A 16,625-nucleotide genomic window follows, 5' to 3' on the forward strand; every position below is an offset into this window, starting at 1 on the left:
TAAGTGTACAGCCACAAAACCCATAATCTCAAACTGCTAAATCTCATTATTGCATTGTGTCAGATTTTCACCCATATTTGAGAAGTGAAGTTTCCCAAAATCACTATTTTGGCCTGAATCCAAGGAACCAAACCACCCTGAGTCTCACAACTCAGAACAGTCCTAACAGTTACATCATTGCAGAAGGGGTGGCACACGCACCCTCTTAGCAAAGATACATGTGAAGTTTGCTGATGTTAAGTTTCCATTTATAATTCATGCTTTTAGTTACATTGGTTGTGTCTTTGCGGTTTTGGGAACTCTGGCAAGAGGGCAAAGAGGACAGGAAGACATACAACAGAAATTTTTGAGCCAGAGGATGAGTGGGAAGATTTTCACTGCACTTTGAAGGGGAACACAGTCTGCATAGAAAAACAGCCCTTTCTGGATCTAAAGTCTGTAACAGCACAGTTTCCTTCCTCCATTGAGTCCATAAGGCCTTCTAGGAAAGAAACCTTCTCTGATATTAAATTACTAGGTAGAATCTTTTCTGAACTACTAGCAAGAATTCCAAGACTCCCATCCCAGTTTTTGCTTCTTTGGCCACCATCCTCATTCTTATTTCTGTAGGCAGTGTGAATATTTTTGCCCTCGTTTCCTACCTAAGGGATCACTTTTAGATTTCTAAATGACTTCAGAATCAAAATGATCTTATTTAAAATTCATTCACTGGAAGTTATGAGTGCATATTAAATCTCACACATCAACACTACTGTTCAAAATGTGAGATTCTCTTAACAGACTAACTAGGAACAACTGTTGTCAGCCATTTTTTGCTCCAAAAGAGGGAAAGGGAAAATACAGAAAAAAAGCAAGCTTTAAAGAATGACCTAAAGTAACAACTCTAACCTTTGACAGGCAAGAATTACGTGGTGCATAAAGAAAGGGAGGGAATATTTACAAATATGTGGTGGCCTCAGTAACCAAAAGTCTCAATACTTCTCAGTTTACATAAACTTCTATTATATAAAAATGGAAAGTCACTCCAAAATATATAAAATCTACAGATTTTGAAGAGTGACACACTCACTTGTATTTGAGTTATAAGAAAAGAAGATTCAGACATAAAAAAATAATTTGGCGAGGAGGCAAGAAAATCCCCAAACCCAAGGCCACAGTAGCAATGCTAAATGTGAGTTTGCATTAAGAATTCAAGATATTTGAATACTTTAGCTACTCAAAGGTCTTACTTTTCTGCATCTTCTGTGACATTTACCCAAAGTCTACTCTTTCTGAGGATATCATAGGAGCATAATATCTTTCTAAGGAGAACCTGTGCAGTGATCTTCAAGCAAATATTTTTCTTATCAAACAGGAACTGTGGCACAAATACATCACAGTTGTCAAAAACATTTTTAACTGTCCTTCAGTATCTCCTTATTTTTTCCAAGAGCTGTTTTCTATACTGTAGTACCGATATTCCCAGAGAGACTACAAAAGAAGGGAAAACAGTGCTTTTATGGTAACCCAAAGAGAGACAGCAAGCCAGGGAAGAAAAATGTTGAAGGTGTCTATAAAACAAGTTACTTTCTTAGTCTCAGTTCAAGGACTTGGCAGTCAGATGCACTAGTAGGACAACAGAAAAATTAGTCCAGGACTAAGAGGTAGTCCTGGTCTGATGTCATTCTGCAAGCTGACATGGAATATATTTCAATGGCCAAACAGTGCATACCTCTGAAAGACTGTACGACAGTACAGCCTCTCTCTGGCTCTGTACTGCTAATACACACAGCTAATAAGCTGAGAGGGGAAGGCATCACACAGAGCTGGGAAGCTGGGAAGTGGTCAAGCAGGAAACCAGAGGAGGCTACACCTAGTTTAATTCTCCTCCTCTCCTTCCCCTTGGTTTGTGTCTGCCTCAACTAAAGTTATAAAACGTCATTAAAAAGGTACAAGGGATTCTACTTTGTGGCAGGTGTGGACCAGGAGAACTTTAAAGTCTCTGAAAACTCCTGTTTGTTACTTTCTGGTAACTGCCACCAAAACTAAAAATCATTATCTTAAAGTCTCTGGAAATTCGTATCTATTTTTCTTCACAGTTAAGGCAGCCAAAAAAAAAAATTCTGAAAACATTAACCAGAATCTTATCAGCAGTTTGCTTCAGCTGGTCTGCACCTGAGACACCAGACCTTAAAGATCATGAGGTATGCTAGTGCCGGTGCTGCATGAATTTATTACCATCTGTAAAATGCAGGCCTTCCTGGTGTAATTGTGACAGTAAGTCAGTTTCATCTCTTAATACATTACTGGCACACATACAGCTTCCTTTTATATACAGAAGTAATTGTATGATTCAGAAATCAGAAAATCCGATTGCTGCTCACGTCTCACTTTGGCACTGTATCTGGATGAACCACTTTACCTGCAAGAGCTGACATCTGCGAATGTGTAATTTATGAGCACTTAATGCCAGTTTGGCATAAGGCGTACTTAGACATACATATTCCATTTTATAGAGTTTTGAAAAGCATGTAAAATATTTAAAAAAAAAAAATCAGAGGACATGGGTCATGCTTCACATTATTCAGATTAAAAATGAAGAAACTTCTGTGAAATGCTTCTGCACAGCTGGACTACTTTTTTTTTTTTTGGGTACAAAAGTAGTTCCTTCTACTAAGTTCTTTCCCTAAGCTAGGGAATTTACTTGTAGATTCCACAAGGAAAAGGGCCACCTTTTCATTTTATGGGTTTGGTGGATTTTTTTTTTTACTGATTGGCCATAAAAAGTCTGGAGCTTCCCTTTTATTACTACTATAGTTTGTATCAAATGTATGTCCACCTGAATTCCGGTTCACTTCACAGAGCCTGATGGTAAAGTCTATTCACTTTTATTGACACAATGAGATTTCAAAAACTTCAACCTAATACTGCAACAACCCCAGCTGAAAAGAGCCTTTCAGCTCAGATCATGAATTTTTTTGACCTCAGAGTTAATTTGATTTTCTAGATCTCTCTGTTCCCAGAGCACTGAAGGAAAGAAGAGCATATGGGCTGAAATAATGAGGATTTGAGTTACCAGAAAGATTAGAGTAAGCATATCATGAGTTCAGAAGAGGGATTTTCTGGTTATTATACTAAACTTAAATGAACAGGCATATGAACCCTGGCTTGTGAATGGGCCTAAGAGTAAAAACTAGACAAAAGTGCTATTTGTCTTTGGAAAAGTTTGCAAGAAATAGCATTTCTCTAAACGCCTTACAAATCACTTTACAAGCCATACAACAGTTTACAATCCAATTAAAATGCAGGCTTGGTAACAAGAACACCCTCAGCCAAATATACTGTTAGAAAAAGACAATTTCACTCTTTTGTCATCTTCCTCACACCACTGATGTTTGGTATTTCCCATATTCTCTAACAGACACTAAAAGGATTGTACCGTATCTTCGTTGCAAAATCTTTCTGTATAGAAAGCTAACTGAAAACGATGCTTTAAGAGATTTCAGTTATTCAGTTTCTTCTGAGAATACAACTGTCACATTTTAAAAGTAGAGAGTTCAAAATATAAGTGAAATGCATTCAAAACTTCACAGCATGGTTTCACAATTTATTTCAGATCAGGTTAGCTCAGAAGTGTCACAGGAAAGGAGCCTTCCCATTCCTCTGCTCTCCAGATTCACTTCTGTCCCAGATGACCCTTCCTCTGTCTACCTGCCAGCACAGTCTCCATTATGTGCCAGGACACCTTTTACAATGAATTCAGCTGACAATGGTTTTATGATACATTAGTTTTTACTAAAATATAGCTCAGGTCTCTAATCCCCGGCCAACTCATAAGCAGTGGCTTAAACAGCTGCATTCCCATCAGGAAAGAAGCCAGTACACTCCTGGCTGGAGAGCAAGAACACATCAGTGTACTTACCCCAGCTGAAACTAACACTCACTGTCACCGTAACTTCAAAACCAAAGGACTCTTGGTGGTGTCTGAAGAACTTTCTTTCTTCACACACCACCAAGATCTGTTTCAAAAGATAAGCTGCCAGTGACAGCTATTATCTTAAGAAAGACCAAGGTATTCTTCTTCTACAATGATCCCCCAAATTTCAAGTGATCACCAGGAGAACATTGAAGAATAAAATGACTCAAAGTCCTTTTGAAAAAAACCTCTTAAGATGTTCTTTGACTCTCTCTAAGGGTTCTGTTCTTTTAGGGATAAAAAATGGCCCTCTTTATATTTCAGTTTCAAATTAAACATGAAAGTAAGCAAAGTGCACTAAGATAGATTTCAGCTATGAATAAAGGAGAAGTGGCAGGACATGTTTCTTGACAGAGTAAAACCATCTCAGGAGCAATATAAATATGCAAATTACTTTCAGAGATGACTCCATGACAAGATTTCAACAGCTTTGCTGCTGAAATTAATTCCTCCTCATGAATGATACAAGTGATCAAAACAGCTCCAACATATGCAGGCTAGTAATGACACTAATCAGATAAAGTGATACAGTCTTGTATCAAAGCATAGTTCCTCCAGATAGTATAACTGATGCAAATACTGCATACACCTCCCAAGGAAGGACAAGGCTCCAATAACTTTATCAAAACATCATTAAAGCGTGACAACCAGTCTGAAGGACACAGTAACACACAAACTTTCTTCTCTAACAGAGAAATGTCTACATTCTACAACAAATAACAACCTGTAAGAAATTCCACATCTGATTATTTCTTTAAAATACTTTTGTATTTGTCTTAATTTTTTAATTACTACTTTGGCCTGTACTTGTAAAAGCTTACAATTATTCTTCTGAGAAGCACATTTGAAAGGACCAGTTATTTCTGAATCACCTAGTTCTAACATTTCCACATTTTTATCATGAATAGACGATGTTTACTAAATGCAATACTGAACTAGTCTTAAAATGGATCTTAGAACACAACATATAAAAATGCAAACTTGTTCAGACCAAAGATCTGTCTAGCCAGCATCACATCTCCAGTACAGTCCAGAAGCAGATGCTAAGGGAACAAAAGAAATAGGACAAATCTATTCAACAATCCCCCCTGAACATTCTTCCAACCTCTATTTTCATGTCAGGGGATATTAGGAACCTCATGCAGGCCTTCTATTAATTAATCTTCAATTAATATCTCTTCTTAGTCCTCCTGTTCAATCCTGCAAGTTGCTACAACTCCAGCGTTCTTTTGCAAAATCCTACCCATGCCTACCTACTGCCTGCTGCATGAACCAACACTTTTTTTGGAAGCGCCTGCTTGCTTTTTGGTGACGCTAAGATTTTATCCTAGGAGAGACCATAGGCAGTCCAACTCAGTCATCCTTTTCACGCTGGTTCCAATTTTACAAACTTCACTTGTGCAACATCCTTTTTTCCAGGCTGAAGAGTTCTAACCAGCTCAGTCACTCCTCCCAGCGAAACTGATGCATGCCTTCATTTCTCTAACCAGTCTTGTTGCACTCCTAGCTTTTTGAGATGCAGAAACCACAATGGCACACAGTAACTCAGGGTACAGGCAAATCATGGTTTCATACAATGGGAGTAATATTCTGTGCTTCTGTTGTCCAGGTCTGTGGTAACAAATCTTAACATTTGATATGCCTGGCAGATGTTTTTTAAATATTACCAAGCACTGTGCTAGCCTGTGCACCAGAAAATACAACTCCCAAGTGGTAAGAACACAGCAGTAATGAGTTTATGTGTGAAGTTAGGACTGGTTCTCGCCCGCATGCATCACTTTCATGTACATGACATTTCATCAGTCACTTTATCTCCCAGACACTGCTCTCCTCTAACGGAGTTTCCCTACAATCCTGCTGCATCCACGCCTTCTCTGGGCAAGCTGTTCCAGTGTCTCACCACTCTCACAGTAAAGAATTTCTTCCTTATATCTAATTGAAACCTACTCTCTTCCTGTTTATAGATAATACTTCTTGTCCTTGAAAGTCTCAGGAAAGAGATACTGTAAAAAGCCTTTCTTAAATTTTGGTAGAACATAGCAGACAGATGAACTTATTAAGGGTCCTGCTTGCCCACACTTCAAAAAACATGAGGAGTAAGGCAGAACTTCTTTCTGTGAAAACTCTGCTGATTCTTTAAAACTAAATCATATTCACCATGTGCTGGCATGTCCTTAAGTTCCTACTAAGCTTTACAGTACCAATATCCAGCTTACAAGTGAGTACTTTCTGGGTTCCCTGGAACAATTTTTTTTTTATTTTGCCCTTGAGATTTCTACAGTGAGTTATCATCAGTCACTCCCAACCATTTGCCACTGCTTATTTAATCTGTTTTTTTTCTACAAGCTCTTCTACAGACACTGTAATTTCTGAGAGATTCTGCTGTAGCTCATCCATAAGAAGAGTTTCACAATGTGACTCCCTCCACTTGCCTTCACAGCATCAATTTACCTCCCCCCTGCAACAACCTGCAGCAGCCTTGTGGTTGCTGAGCACTCCTTGTCATCCCTCAGCCCTCTGACTGCTTGTTGCTCCCGCCACATATGAAAAATTATACTTTGGTTTAATAGCATTTTGTGGAGCTTTGAGTAAATGAATCCAACTCAGCACCACCACCACCCTCACACTTTAGGCTTATTTCTATCTGCTGAAGTTTATGATCCTTTCATTTGTTTAGCAGAAACTTCACCTTTTTAGAGGATAGTTTCTCATTTCCTTGGCCTTTAATATTTTGCTGCTCAGGTATGTACTCTCTCTTCCCTTCAGCCTTACTTAGCTGTTAGCATGCACTGGCACTAACATTTATTATTCTCCACACCACTTGTAAGGAAGTAAATTCTTTAGATTCCCATTTTAGCTTGAAAAGTTCATGAATGAGAGCAACAGCTAGCTGGAGTCAATACTGCTTGAGATCCATTGCAGTCTTACATTAAGAAACTCCCAAACTGTTCAGACTATTCTGATTATAAAATTACGAAACACAAGCATAAGGGGGTATTTTCATTGCCTGTCTTGGTGGAGACAATAAATAATGGATTGACCTTTCAGCTCAAAAAAAAAGGGAAAAGCTAAAGCTGTGATGTTAAATCTTTGAAATATCAGGAAATCCTGAAGTTTTATGTAAGATTTCATGCTGTCTTCTTACACTACAATAGATCTGTATTTTAGATAGCAGAAATCTAACCAAGGTTATATTAACATATACTGCAACATTAAATACACACATGAAGAATTATTAGACATGCAAGCATAGAACCCTGCAACATTATACCAAAAATAATTCCAATAGTATACTTTTATTCTTAGAAATACCTGATGGAAGATCTTTTCCCTATATATTTAATAAGTCTTTCAGCAACCCTTGTCCTTCCATGCCTCCCAGTTAGCCTGCTTTAGAAGCAAAGAGAAAAACTAACTGGCTGAGCTAAATTCCAGATGTAAATTAAGCATCACTCTCTTTACTGATACAGCTTATGTCATTACCAACTAAACTTTCACTCAAATAGGTTCTGACATACAACTAAATTTTAAAAAGTTGGTGCTGTAGTAAAAGAAAAGTTGTGCATATATACAAAAGCCTAAGTGCAACACATAATTAAGGGACTAGTATGTAAGATGCAATGTAGTTACATTATTCTTAAAGGTTGCAGGAAAATCTACTTATGTGTTTAAAAGTGTTCCCACACAAACACACACTGACCTACATCCTCCACGTTTACAGAAATCTTCAGTCTTAAAAAACACTGGGCAGCCACAGAATTACACACTAGAAATATTCACTAAGACAAACTGCTGTTAGAACATACAGAACATGCCACCTGGTATATGAAAGAAGCCAATAGCAAAATATCAGCCCTGTCTCAGATAAAGCAAGGAGTCCTTAGCAGCCTCTCAATGTGTTTGATACCAGCCTGCAGGGCAGAGAGAATACAACTGTCCGTTTCAGCATCAGGTTATGCACTTAGATAATCTTGTGAATTAGGGGTAGTAAACTGCAAAATTCAGACTAAATTTACAGACTGTGTGACATACTTCACCCAAATTAATGTGTATAATAATGAACATTTTTTCATAGTTTCAAGTAAATTTTGGAGTAAAGACTAAGAATAAGCAAATAAATTATTTTCTGAAATTTTCTTTGAAGGTCTGTTTTTCTTTGAAATATTATTTGAATAACTGATTGAAATCATGTGTACATAAAGCAATACAAAGACAGCTGTGCTTAAGAACAAGTATTCTCTATATAAAAGGAAATACGGGTAAAGACAAATTCTAGGGTGGCTCTTTTTGCAAATATGAGAATATTTAAGACTAAAAAAGTACTGTGAGCAAGTCATGTGTTTATTGCTTCTAAAACAGGCAGCTAAAATACTACTATCTATCCCACTAGGGTGATCAGGTTATGGTTACTGTCAGTTTGGGTCCACATATGCACTAAAACAATGTAGCATCTCATACAGATTTGCAGACCATATTGTATTTTTTTTCCAATAACTCAGCTGAAGCTTTCCTCTCTTCAGTGTAATGAAACACAAAATATGTCTGTTATTCCCTGTTTTAGACTAGGCAATTATTTCATTACAGAATCATACAATCATTAAGGTTGGAAAAGACGTCCAAGATCATCAAGTCCAACCTTTTACCAATCACCACCTTGTAAACTAAACCACAGCAGTGAATGGCATGTCTGGTTGTTTCTTGAACACTTCTAGGAATAGTGACTTCACCACCTCCCTGGACAGTCCATTCCAATGCTTGACAAACCTTTCTGTGAAGAAATTCTTCCTAATGTCCAACTTAAACCTCCCCTGGTACCACCTGAGGCCATTTCCTCTCATCCTGTTGCTTGTCACCTCAGAGAAGAGATCGAACCCCACCTGGCTCCACACTCCTTTCAGGAGTTGTAGAGAGGGATAAGGTCCCCCCTGAGCCTCCTTTTCTCCAGGCTAAAGAACCCCAGCTCCCTCAGCTGCTCCTCACAGGACTTGTGCTCCTGACCCTTCACCAGCTCCATTGCCCCTCTCTGGACACGCTCCAGCCCCTCAATGTCTTTCTTGCAGTGAGGGGCCCAGAACTGGACACAGCACTTGAGGTGTGCCCTCACCAGAGCCGAGTACAGGGCGACAATCACAGCCCTGGTCCTGCTGGCCACACTATTCCTGATACAAGCCAGGTGCCATTGACTTCATGATTAAGACAGAAACATTAAGACAGAGTATTTTTCAATTCTATTCCCATCTCATAACATACACCTTAAGTAAAGCTTGAAAGATTTCAGTACGGTCCTATTAAATGCAGTCATGTGACAAAAGATTTCAGCAAGAGATAACTCCTGCTACTAAAGAACATTCACTGCATGCAAAAATTCTGTCAAAACATAATCAGTTAACAGTTATCTTTGAAAAATTAATCTGAAAGAAATTATTAATGTTGAGGTAAAATAAACAAGATCACGCATTTTGCTTTTTCTAAGCATTAGCTTAACATGCTGGAAGATTATTGTTTTCTGTGGGAATTGTATCATTGTCTCATTTTCTCCATAATCACTGCCAGGATGCCACAGCCAACCAATTAGATGTTTAAACAGCTGGGATTTTTGTTTGTTTGTTTGTTTATTCATTTGTTTGCATGCTAGCTCATTTCAGATCTCTTTAGAGGCTAATAAATAAAAGTTAAAATTTCATTGAGAACCTATTTCATCCGTCAAGACACTATAGGTTTTTTTCATATCAAATCCTTTTTCTGAATTTCCAACCGATTTCAGCTAAGTATAACAATTTCCTCTTTATAAATACATACTATTTAAAGTGACTTTTCTATAACCAATGAAAAATCTGATCAAATTTGAGGTGTGCACGGCAAATGAAGAAAATGGAGCAAATAATGATAACCTTTCTCAGACTGAAAACAAACAGTACTCATCTTCCCGGCATTACAGAACAAACTTCCACTAACACATGTTTCAAGGCATCACTCAAAGTACTAACTGGGGTTTAAGACCATTTCACAACGTAATTAGGCCCCACCAAAACTGAAAGCTGCAGTAACTGTAAGCCACAGCCATACCCGTGTGCATGCACTCATGTGAAAGTATCGCACACACTAAATTGCACTGAGGCCGTGAGAACATGCAACTTAGTAATGTGCAATATCTCCACCAGAGCAAGCAGAATGGGAGCTTCGGGGAAGAAGGGTATGGTGCATTCAGGAAGAGAACAACATGCTGCTCAGGGCAAGGAAAATGGTTCAGGCAAAGGTGTGCATGCTACTACTTGGAAACCTGTGAGAATTACTGCTTCATCCATTCAGGACAAAAACAAAACAAAAATCAAAATCCAGACAAGAGCACCCCCTCCCTATTTCAGGGGTAAAGAATATAATTTTCCTACTTACGCAGTGAAGCAGGCGACTCATGAACCACCCTTCTGAATAAAGCAAACCTCACACTGTTATGGGCAGAAAATGATTCCCCTCAACCTTCAAAGTACTACATTATTAATTATAGTTACAACGAAGAATTTCACTAACTACTATTGAGAACTAAAATTATCTAAATACAGTAAACTGGTCCAAGTGGTCCTCATATTTGTAAAGCAAGTAATCTTCCTAAACCTGATAGGGTGGTGCCAAAAGAATTCCTGCAGCTGAACCTACTTTGGCATAACCCTTCTGCTACAGTTGCCATTCCCCTCCCTGTCCCCCTTTCTTCAGATTCCTATGGCTGACTTTAAGTGGTTTCAGTGAAAGTAAATAATGTATTTACTATATTCACAGGCAACTAAGCACCTCTGTCAGTCAAGGGAGACTCTTGCACATAATGAAATATTACCTTTGTAATTCATCACATTTTTTTCCTGATACCCACTTATGCAATATGGAAAACAGGGGAAAAAAATTAACAAAAAAAACCCAAACAAACAAACAAACAAAAAAAACCCCAAGCAACAACAACAAAAAAGGACAGAACCGTGGAGGGATGAAAAGCAAAGGACAAATGAAGAATTTATGAATTTATCAAGAAGAAAAAAGAGTAAAGAAATGTGGCCACACCAGGAAAGTCAGAATCAAACTGAGAAAGACCTGAGATTGCAAACCAAGAAGAGGGGAAACAGATAAACCAACTGGGCATGAAGGACCAAAACTACTAGAGAACAGAAGCTCTTTTACTGCTGAGGCATTAGCAGTATTTAGGATTATTATAACTTCCCTAAATTTTTATTTCCCACCTCATTTACAGGCAGTGGCACATGAAATTCCAGCATGGAATTTTGAATTAGCTGGTTGATTTGAAAGAGAACCAGTACTTCATACATCAGTCAGAAATCCCTTTGGTCACATATGCCATTGGTACTGATCTTTCTCCCAGGTTTTTTACTGCCTTTTAGGGAATCACCATACAACTACTGACCTCTCCTCTTCCCTGTAGATTAAACTCTGCCTTCCACAAGATGCAAACAATGAGGAGAAGCAAATGCAATATATGACAACAAAGCACACACAACTGTTTAGTCTAAAATCATAGGAGCATTTTTGTGATGAAAGTTACTGAAAATTGGGAAAACTGGTTTATGACCAATTTGCAAATCTGTGTTCTATAGCCCAAACACTGCTGGTTCCCATCTGGAGGGCTGCTTGGAGGCAGGCAGCATTGCCTGTCAGAACTGGGATAACTCAGTCAAAGGCAGGTATCTGGGGCAAGGGCAAATGCCCAGCTTACAGTCACATCCACAATCTGGGAAAAGACCAAACTAGCAGCAGATCATCCCTTGGGTTGCCCTTTGCCCTCCAGTCCTGACAGAGACCTAGAAAACAGTTCTTTTGTTGACTGTCAAGGGATGTGTGGCCCCTTCTTTCCCTTCATGAAGAGATGCCATCTCTTCAGCACTGAGGGCTGAAGGACTGGGGAGAGGAGGACCTTCCTTCCATCAAGCTGCTGCCTTCCCCACGTGGCAAGGGACATTCCCACCAGCTGTCCTGCCTTCCCCAGATGGGAAGGGACACCCATAACCACGCAGAAAGTAACCTGTCCAACCACCACCCAAGCCTTGACTTCAAACCAGCATCAGCCCCACCACTGCCCTGAGTCATCCCACAACCAGCAGCATCCCCACAATTGTTTCTCCATCACCAGCAGCATCCCCACAGGAATTTGTCCTGCTGAGCACACAGCAGTGCTCCTACAGCCGTCCCCTTCGCCTGTCCATGCTCACCCAGCTGGTTACTGGAGGCTGTCACTTGCTGAGGTCGGAGCAAGTGGCAGTCACTGCTCTCCCCTGGTCCCACTAGGACAGTCACCTCCTCAAAGCGCATGCTATTCCCAGCACAACTTATCCTTGGTGGAACTGTGCTGGCTGGTCCACCCAAGCCAGCTTCTGTCTTTCATGGCTCTGCCTTTGGACCCCTAGGTTTGCCAAACAAGCTCTTGGCTCAGGCATGGCATGATGCTTCATCAAATCCCTGGTCGATCCCACCACCTGATACATGTTGCTGGCATTCTGCCTCCCTGGTGTCCTGGATGAATGAATTTCCCATCAAAGGCCAGGAGGGGAATTCATCCCATGGTTTGCAGCAGGCAGTTCTTGGATTACACTCAGCTTCTTCAAAACTCCTATCATGTCACTACAGCTGCATCTATTTTTTCCCACTACTCAAGTTCAAATTTATAATCTGAGGTATTTTGACAGAAACAGTGAGATTCAACACTTGGCTCAAAGCAGCCTGGAAAGCTGCTCTTACCCCTCTGTAGCTCATAAATCTATTTGTGTGAACAGAGAACTGTCACTGTATTTGCAAATTCATCATCAAGGGAGTTAGAAAAATATTTATAAAATGTATAGCTACTTATAGTCCATAAAATAAAAAAACACAGCACAGTTCCGATGAGAGAAATTGAAATGGGAAAAGGTCTTGGTTTATTTAAGAGCTTGCTGGGTAACATCTTTAAATTAAGGGATTTCTTGAGCTACAGAAATGAGTTGCCAAGTGCCCTCCTCTTCTTTCCCCCTTGCTCTTTTCCTCTGAAATAAATGGCAAAGCACACAAGGGAACAGACTTCTGTGATTACATCCAAGTTTCCTAGTGCTTTTCGCAAACACTTTTTAAGTAAAAGAGCAACAGAAGTGACTGACAACTTGGAGGATTATTGTTTTTATGTCATTTGGTTTATGAGCAATAGAGAGATTAGGTCTATCTCTTGCTAAGAGGATCCTTGCCCTCTAGACAGGACTAGTTAGATGCTGTCTTAGCTTTGTGCACATGCTCTGTCCTGCTGAAGAGTGGTGGGCGCTGGAACACAGCTGGTGACTTTTGAGATTCATTAACTTAATCTTTTTGGTCTACTTGAAAGCATGGATATTTTGAGGGTGAATTCATGTTGTGTAATGCTGTCATAGTCTAATGATGAAAGCAACTACAGATGTTTCATTATTTGACAAAATTCATAACACAAATGAAGCCTCTTCCATCCTACCACCGAGCACTAACATTCATTTCGCATGCCATTTACAAATGAGGTAGGTGAAGAAGCCATTTTTAGGTTCCTAACCCTGCAGCAACAACTCATCTCCAAAAGGAAAGAGTAGTTGCTACTTTGTGACAAAAGAAAGGGCTTGAAGTAGCAATTCTTTTTCATAACGCAACCGATTAGGCATGCATAAACTCTTGAGAAATTGTTACTGTAGTTGCCATACTTACCTACTGAAGATCACAGTAAGTCTGGAGTGGAATGCAAGCTAACTGAGAACCATTAGGATAAATCCTTAGGTACAACTGAGAAGTGAGGAAATTCTGAAAATCTCAGAAGAATCATTCCAAAGAATTCAAATAAGGCACCAAGTACAGGCTGCTCCAAACAAATATGAATGACTGATTCAGGCTACCTTAGTGAATACAAAGACGGAGATCCCTTGTGTATGACAAGCTGCTTCACATTCCACATTCTCCAGATTCTCCAGACACTGGCTTTTGCTCATCATATTTGCAGTTACTGATGCATGCTGGCTCTTTCCTACTCATTTTCCTGTGGCTTTTCTAAAATTATTTTCTTTCTTTCCTCCATTCTAATTCTGATAAATACCTTGGGTCACCTTAGTCACATACCTGTAAACTTATAACTGCATTTAATACAATCCTCCTCACATAGTATCCATGCCCAGATAAACCATATCCTAGGTTTTCACACTGTTCCCCTCTAGCGTGGGCTAAAGAGAACAATTTGTGAGACAAGTATGAGTTTCTGAATCTGCTCACACTATTCAGAAAAGATAGAACTGAGATACTAACCATGTGATCAATGAAAACTCAATAGTAGTCACTCAAGAGAAGGGCTATTAACTGTTTGGCAGAATTCCAAATCTGTTGTTGTCTGCCTGAATTGCCCCTTCATTTCAAATGACTACAGCAGTTAGCACTGTTGTTCAAGACCCTACACAACGTAATATAACTTTCCCATTGTTAAAATGGCAATCACTTAGCAATTTTGGAAAGCACTTTAATACCTCCCCAGTTTAAAGCTCACTCATGTATTGTACATATGCACAAGATGACACAGAAAGCAGTGGTATAAGAGGCAATGGCTACACAGAATTTAGCATGGAGTCTGTTCACTTTGCCCAGACCATCAACTTTTTTGTAAAAGTACACTATGATTTAAACACATCATATAAAATCTAGTTTATTACATTACCAGCATGTTAGTGTTTCAAGCTGCTAACAGGTGAAAGCTGGTGATTTCATTCATCTGTGACGAATGAACATTACTGCACCACCCCAAAAATAGCTTTACTGTGTAATCTTTGTGAACCATATCTAAAAACATAAAAAATCCTTCTTCAATTACTGAAGTAGTTTAGAGCTGACACACAAGATTGGTGACTAAGCATGAAACACCATGAATGTACTCTGCAGGTGCAGTACAGTAGTGTTCCAAGCGTGATAAGGAGAGCGCTCCCCTGTTGCTCTCTTTGAGGTAATTTGGTTTACGGAGTTCATGAACTAGATTTCTTTCAGATGAAATTAAACTGGAAAATATACTCCAGAAGCATATCTAATACATTCCAGGTACAAATGGGTACTTATTCTCCCATATTAGACAAAATACTTCAAACCAAGTACTTCTCAAATGTGTACAGCACGGATGTCAGTTCCTCCATTTCTACTGTTTTGCTGCATGAATCTGCTCCTACTGAGCTGCCCTAGCTGCTACTGCCAACACAACTGCAAACACTGCTTCCTGATGAGTTAGGGATGTCATGGGTGTAGCAGTTTCACTGAACACTAGTATACATGACTTCACAGATCTCTGAAATTTTTTTAGTCAAGTCCAATCAAACTGCTCTACCAACAATCAAAGGGGAAAAAAATCATCGATGCTAGGTTCTTGAAATCTCTGAGATTTGCAACTCATCTTTGAAACACAAGCTGTTGCAATTGTTAATTATTTGCAGTTGAACATCAAATTTAAAAAGGAATTTTAAAGAAAGGGCAAGAAATCAGCAAGGTACCTTATTGCTTCCTCCACGGACTGGCCAACTATATTTGAGGAGGGACCTGGCTGAGACAAAGGTGTCAGGCTTATCACCCATTTTACTGGCTTGTAATACTCATCACTGGAGCTCAACAGGTAGAACAGTGTGGTCAGAAAAATCACCTGCAAAACAAATTTAAGTTTTAAATTAAAAGGTAATAAATACTTTACAGAATTAGAGTATGCAGCTATGCTTCAGATACTGAATTTTACTGGAAAGGAATAAGATACTCTTCCACAAGCCTGGATTTAGAAAAACACACAGAGCTGAAAGAGTAATTTTCTCCCCTGCTCCACAAAGGACTTAATATTCACAGCCAGACATTATAAAACTTCTGCTTCTGTTCAGCCTCTTCCCAAAGTCACATCTAGACCAAACAACTAGAATGCTGATAAACATTCTAGTTGTGGTGGTTTTTGGTTCTTTTTCAGCATGTTTAACGGATCAAAAAATTGCTGAATAGTTACATCTATTCTCAAAACAAGCAAACAAAAGTGCCAAATAAATTTGGGCTATCTCAAGAGTCTTTATGCAGCTGGGTATCAGATAGGAATTACACAAAAATTCACAACCATACATTTTATGTTACGCTGGCATTCCTAAGTGAACATTCCTTCTGTGAGTTTGATGATGAGTCTCAGCAGAAGGAATGGCAGTTCCATTGTTTCAGTTAAAAGACAAAAAAATTACAATCAGATTGGATTAGCTTCCTCTATGTGGCAGTCAAGTACATTTCTCTTATTTTCCTGTCAGTGGGCTCCGCAACTTCTTGGGTAAGCATAAATCACAAACTGTGTCCATCATGAAACAGAATACCTCGAACAATAAAAATCCATTTTGTATGCTTCAAATGTAAACTATGGCTTATATTTGCTTCATCTACAAGTTTCAGATATTTCTTCTCTCTTCCCAAGATTAGAAAGAATTCTTTCCTTTTTTCCAACCTACTTATATTCTAGAATAAACCATATCTTAATCTTTTTTTATGAGCCAAACAGCCTGACTTCCGTAAGTCTCTTACTTTCAAGCATTTTATCCAGTTTGCAGACACCTCATGCTCTTTTCCTTCATTCTCTCTGAAGATGCTCAGAAAACAAAATGCAGACAGCACTGCAGTATTTCATTACCAATCTCAAGAATGGCAT

The 16,625-nt window shown here is 39.0% G+C and overlaps 1 protein-coding gene across 4 annotated transcripts in view; it reads right to left on the reverse strand.

Annotated features, from left to right (window-relative positions):
* The window catches only part of TMEM245 (transmembrane protein 245), a 79,142-nt gene that overhangs the window by 13,118 nt on the left and 49,399 nt on the right, over nucleotides 1-16,625 (reverse strand). For all 4 annotated transcript variants that reach the window (XM_039570161.1, XM_039570156.1, XM_039570150.1 and 1 more), the window contains one exon: nucleotides 15,457-15,602. In XM_039570161.1, the coding sequence (XP_039426095.1) occupies nucleotides 15,457-15,602 (146 nt within the window). The remainder of the gene's footprint in view (nucleotides 1-15,456; nucleotides 15,603-16,625) is intronic.

The sequence above is a fragment of the Corvus cornix genome, chromosome 2 (assembly GCF_000738735.6).
Source record: "Corvus cornix cornix isolate S_Up_H32 chromosome 2, ASM73873v5, whole genome shotgun sequence".
Classification (NCBI taxonomy): Eukaryota; Metazoa; Chordata; class Aves; order Passeriformes; family Corvidae; genus Corvus; species Corvus cornix.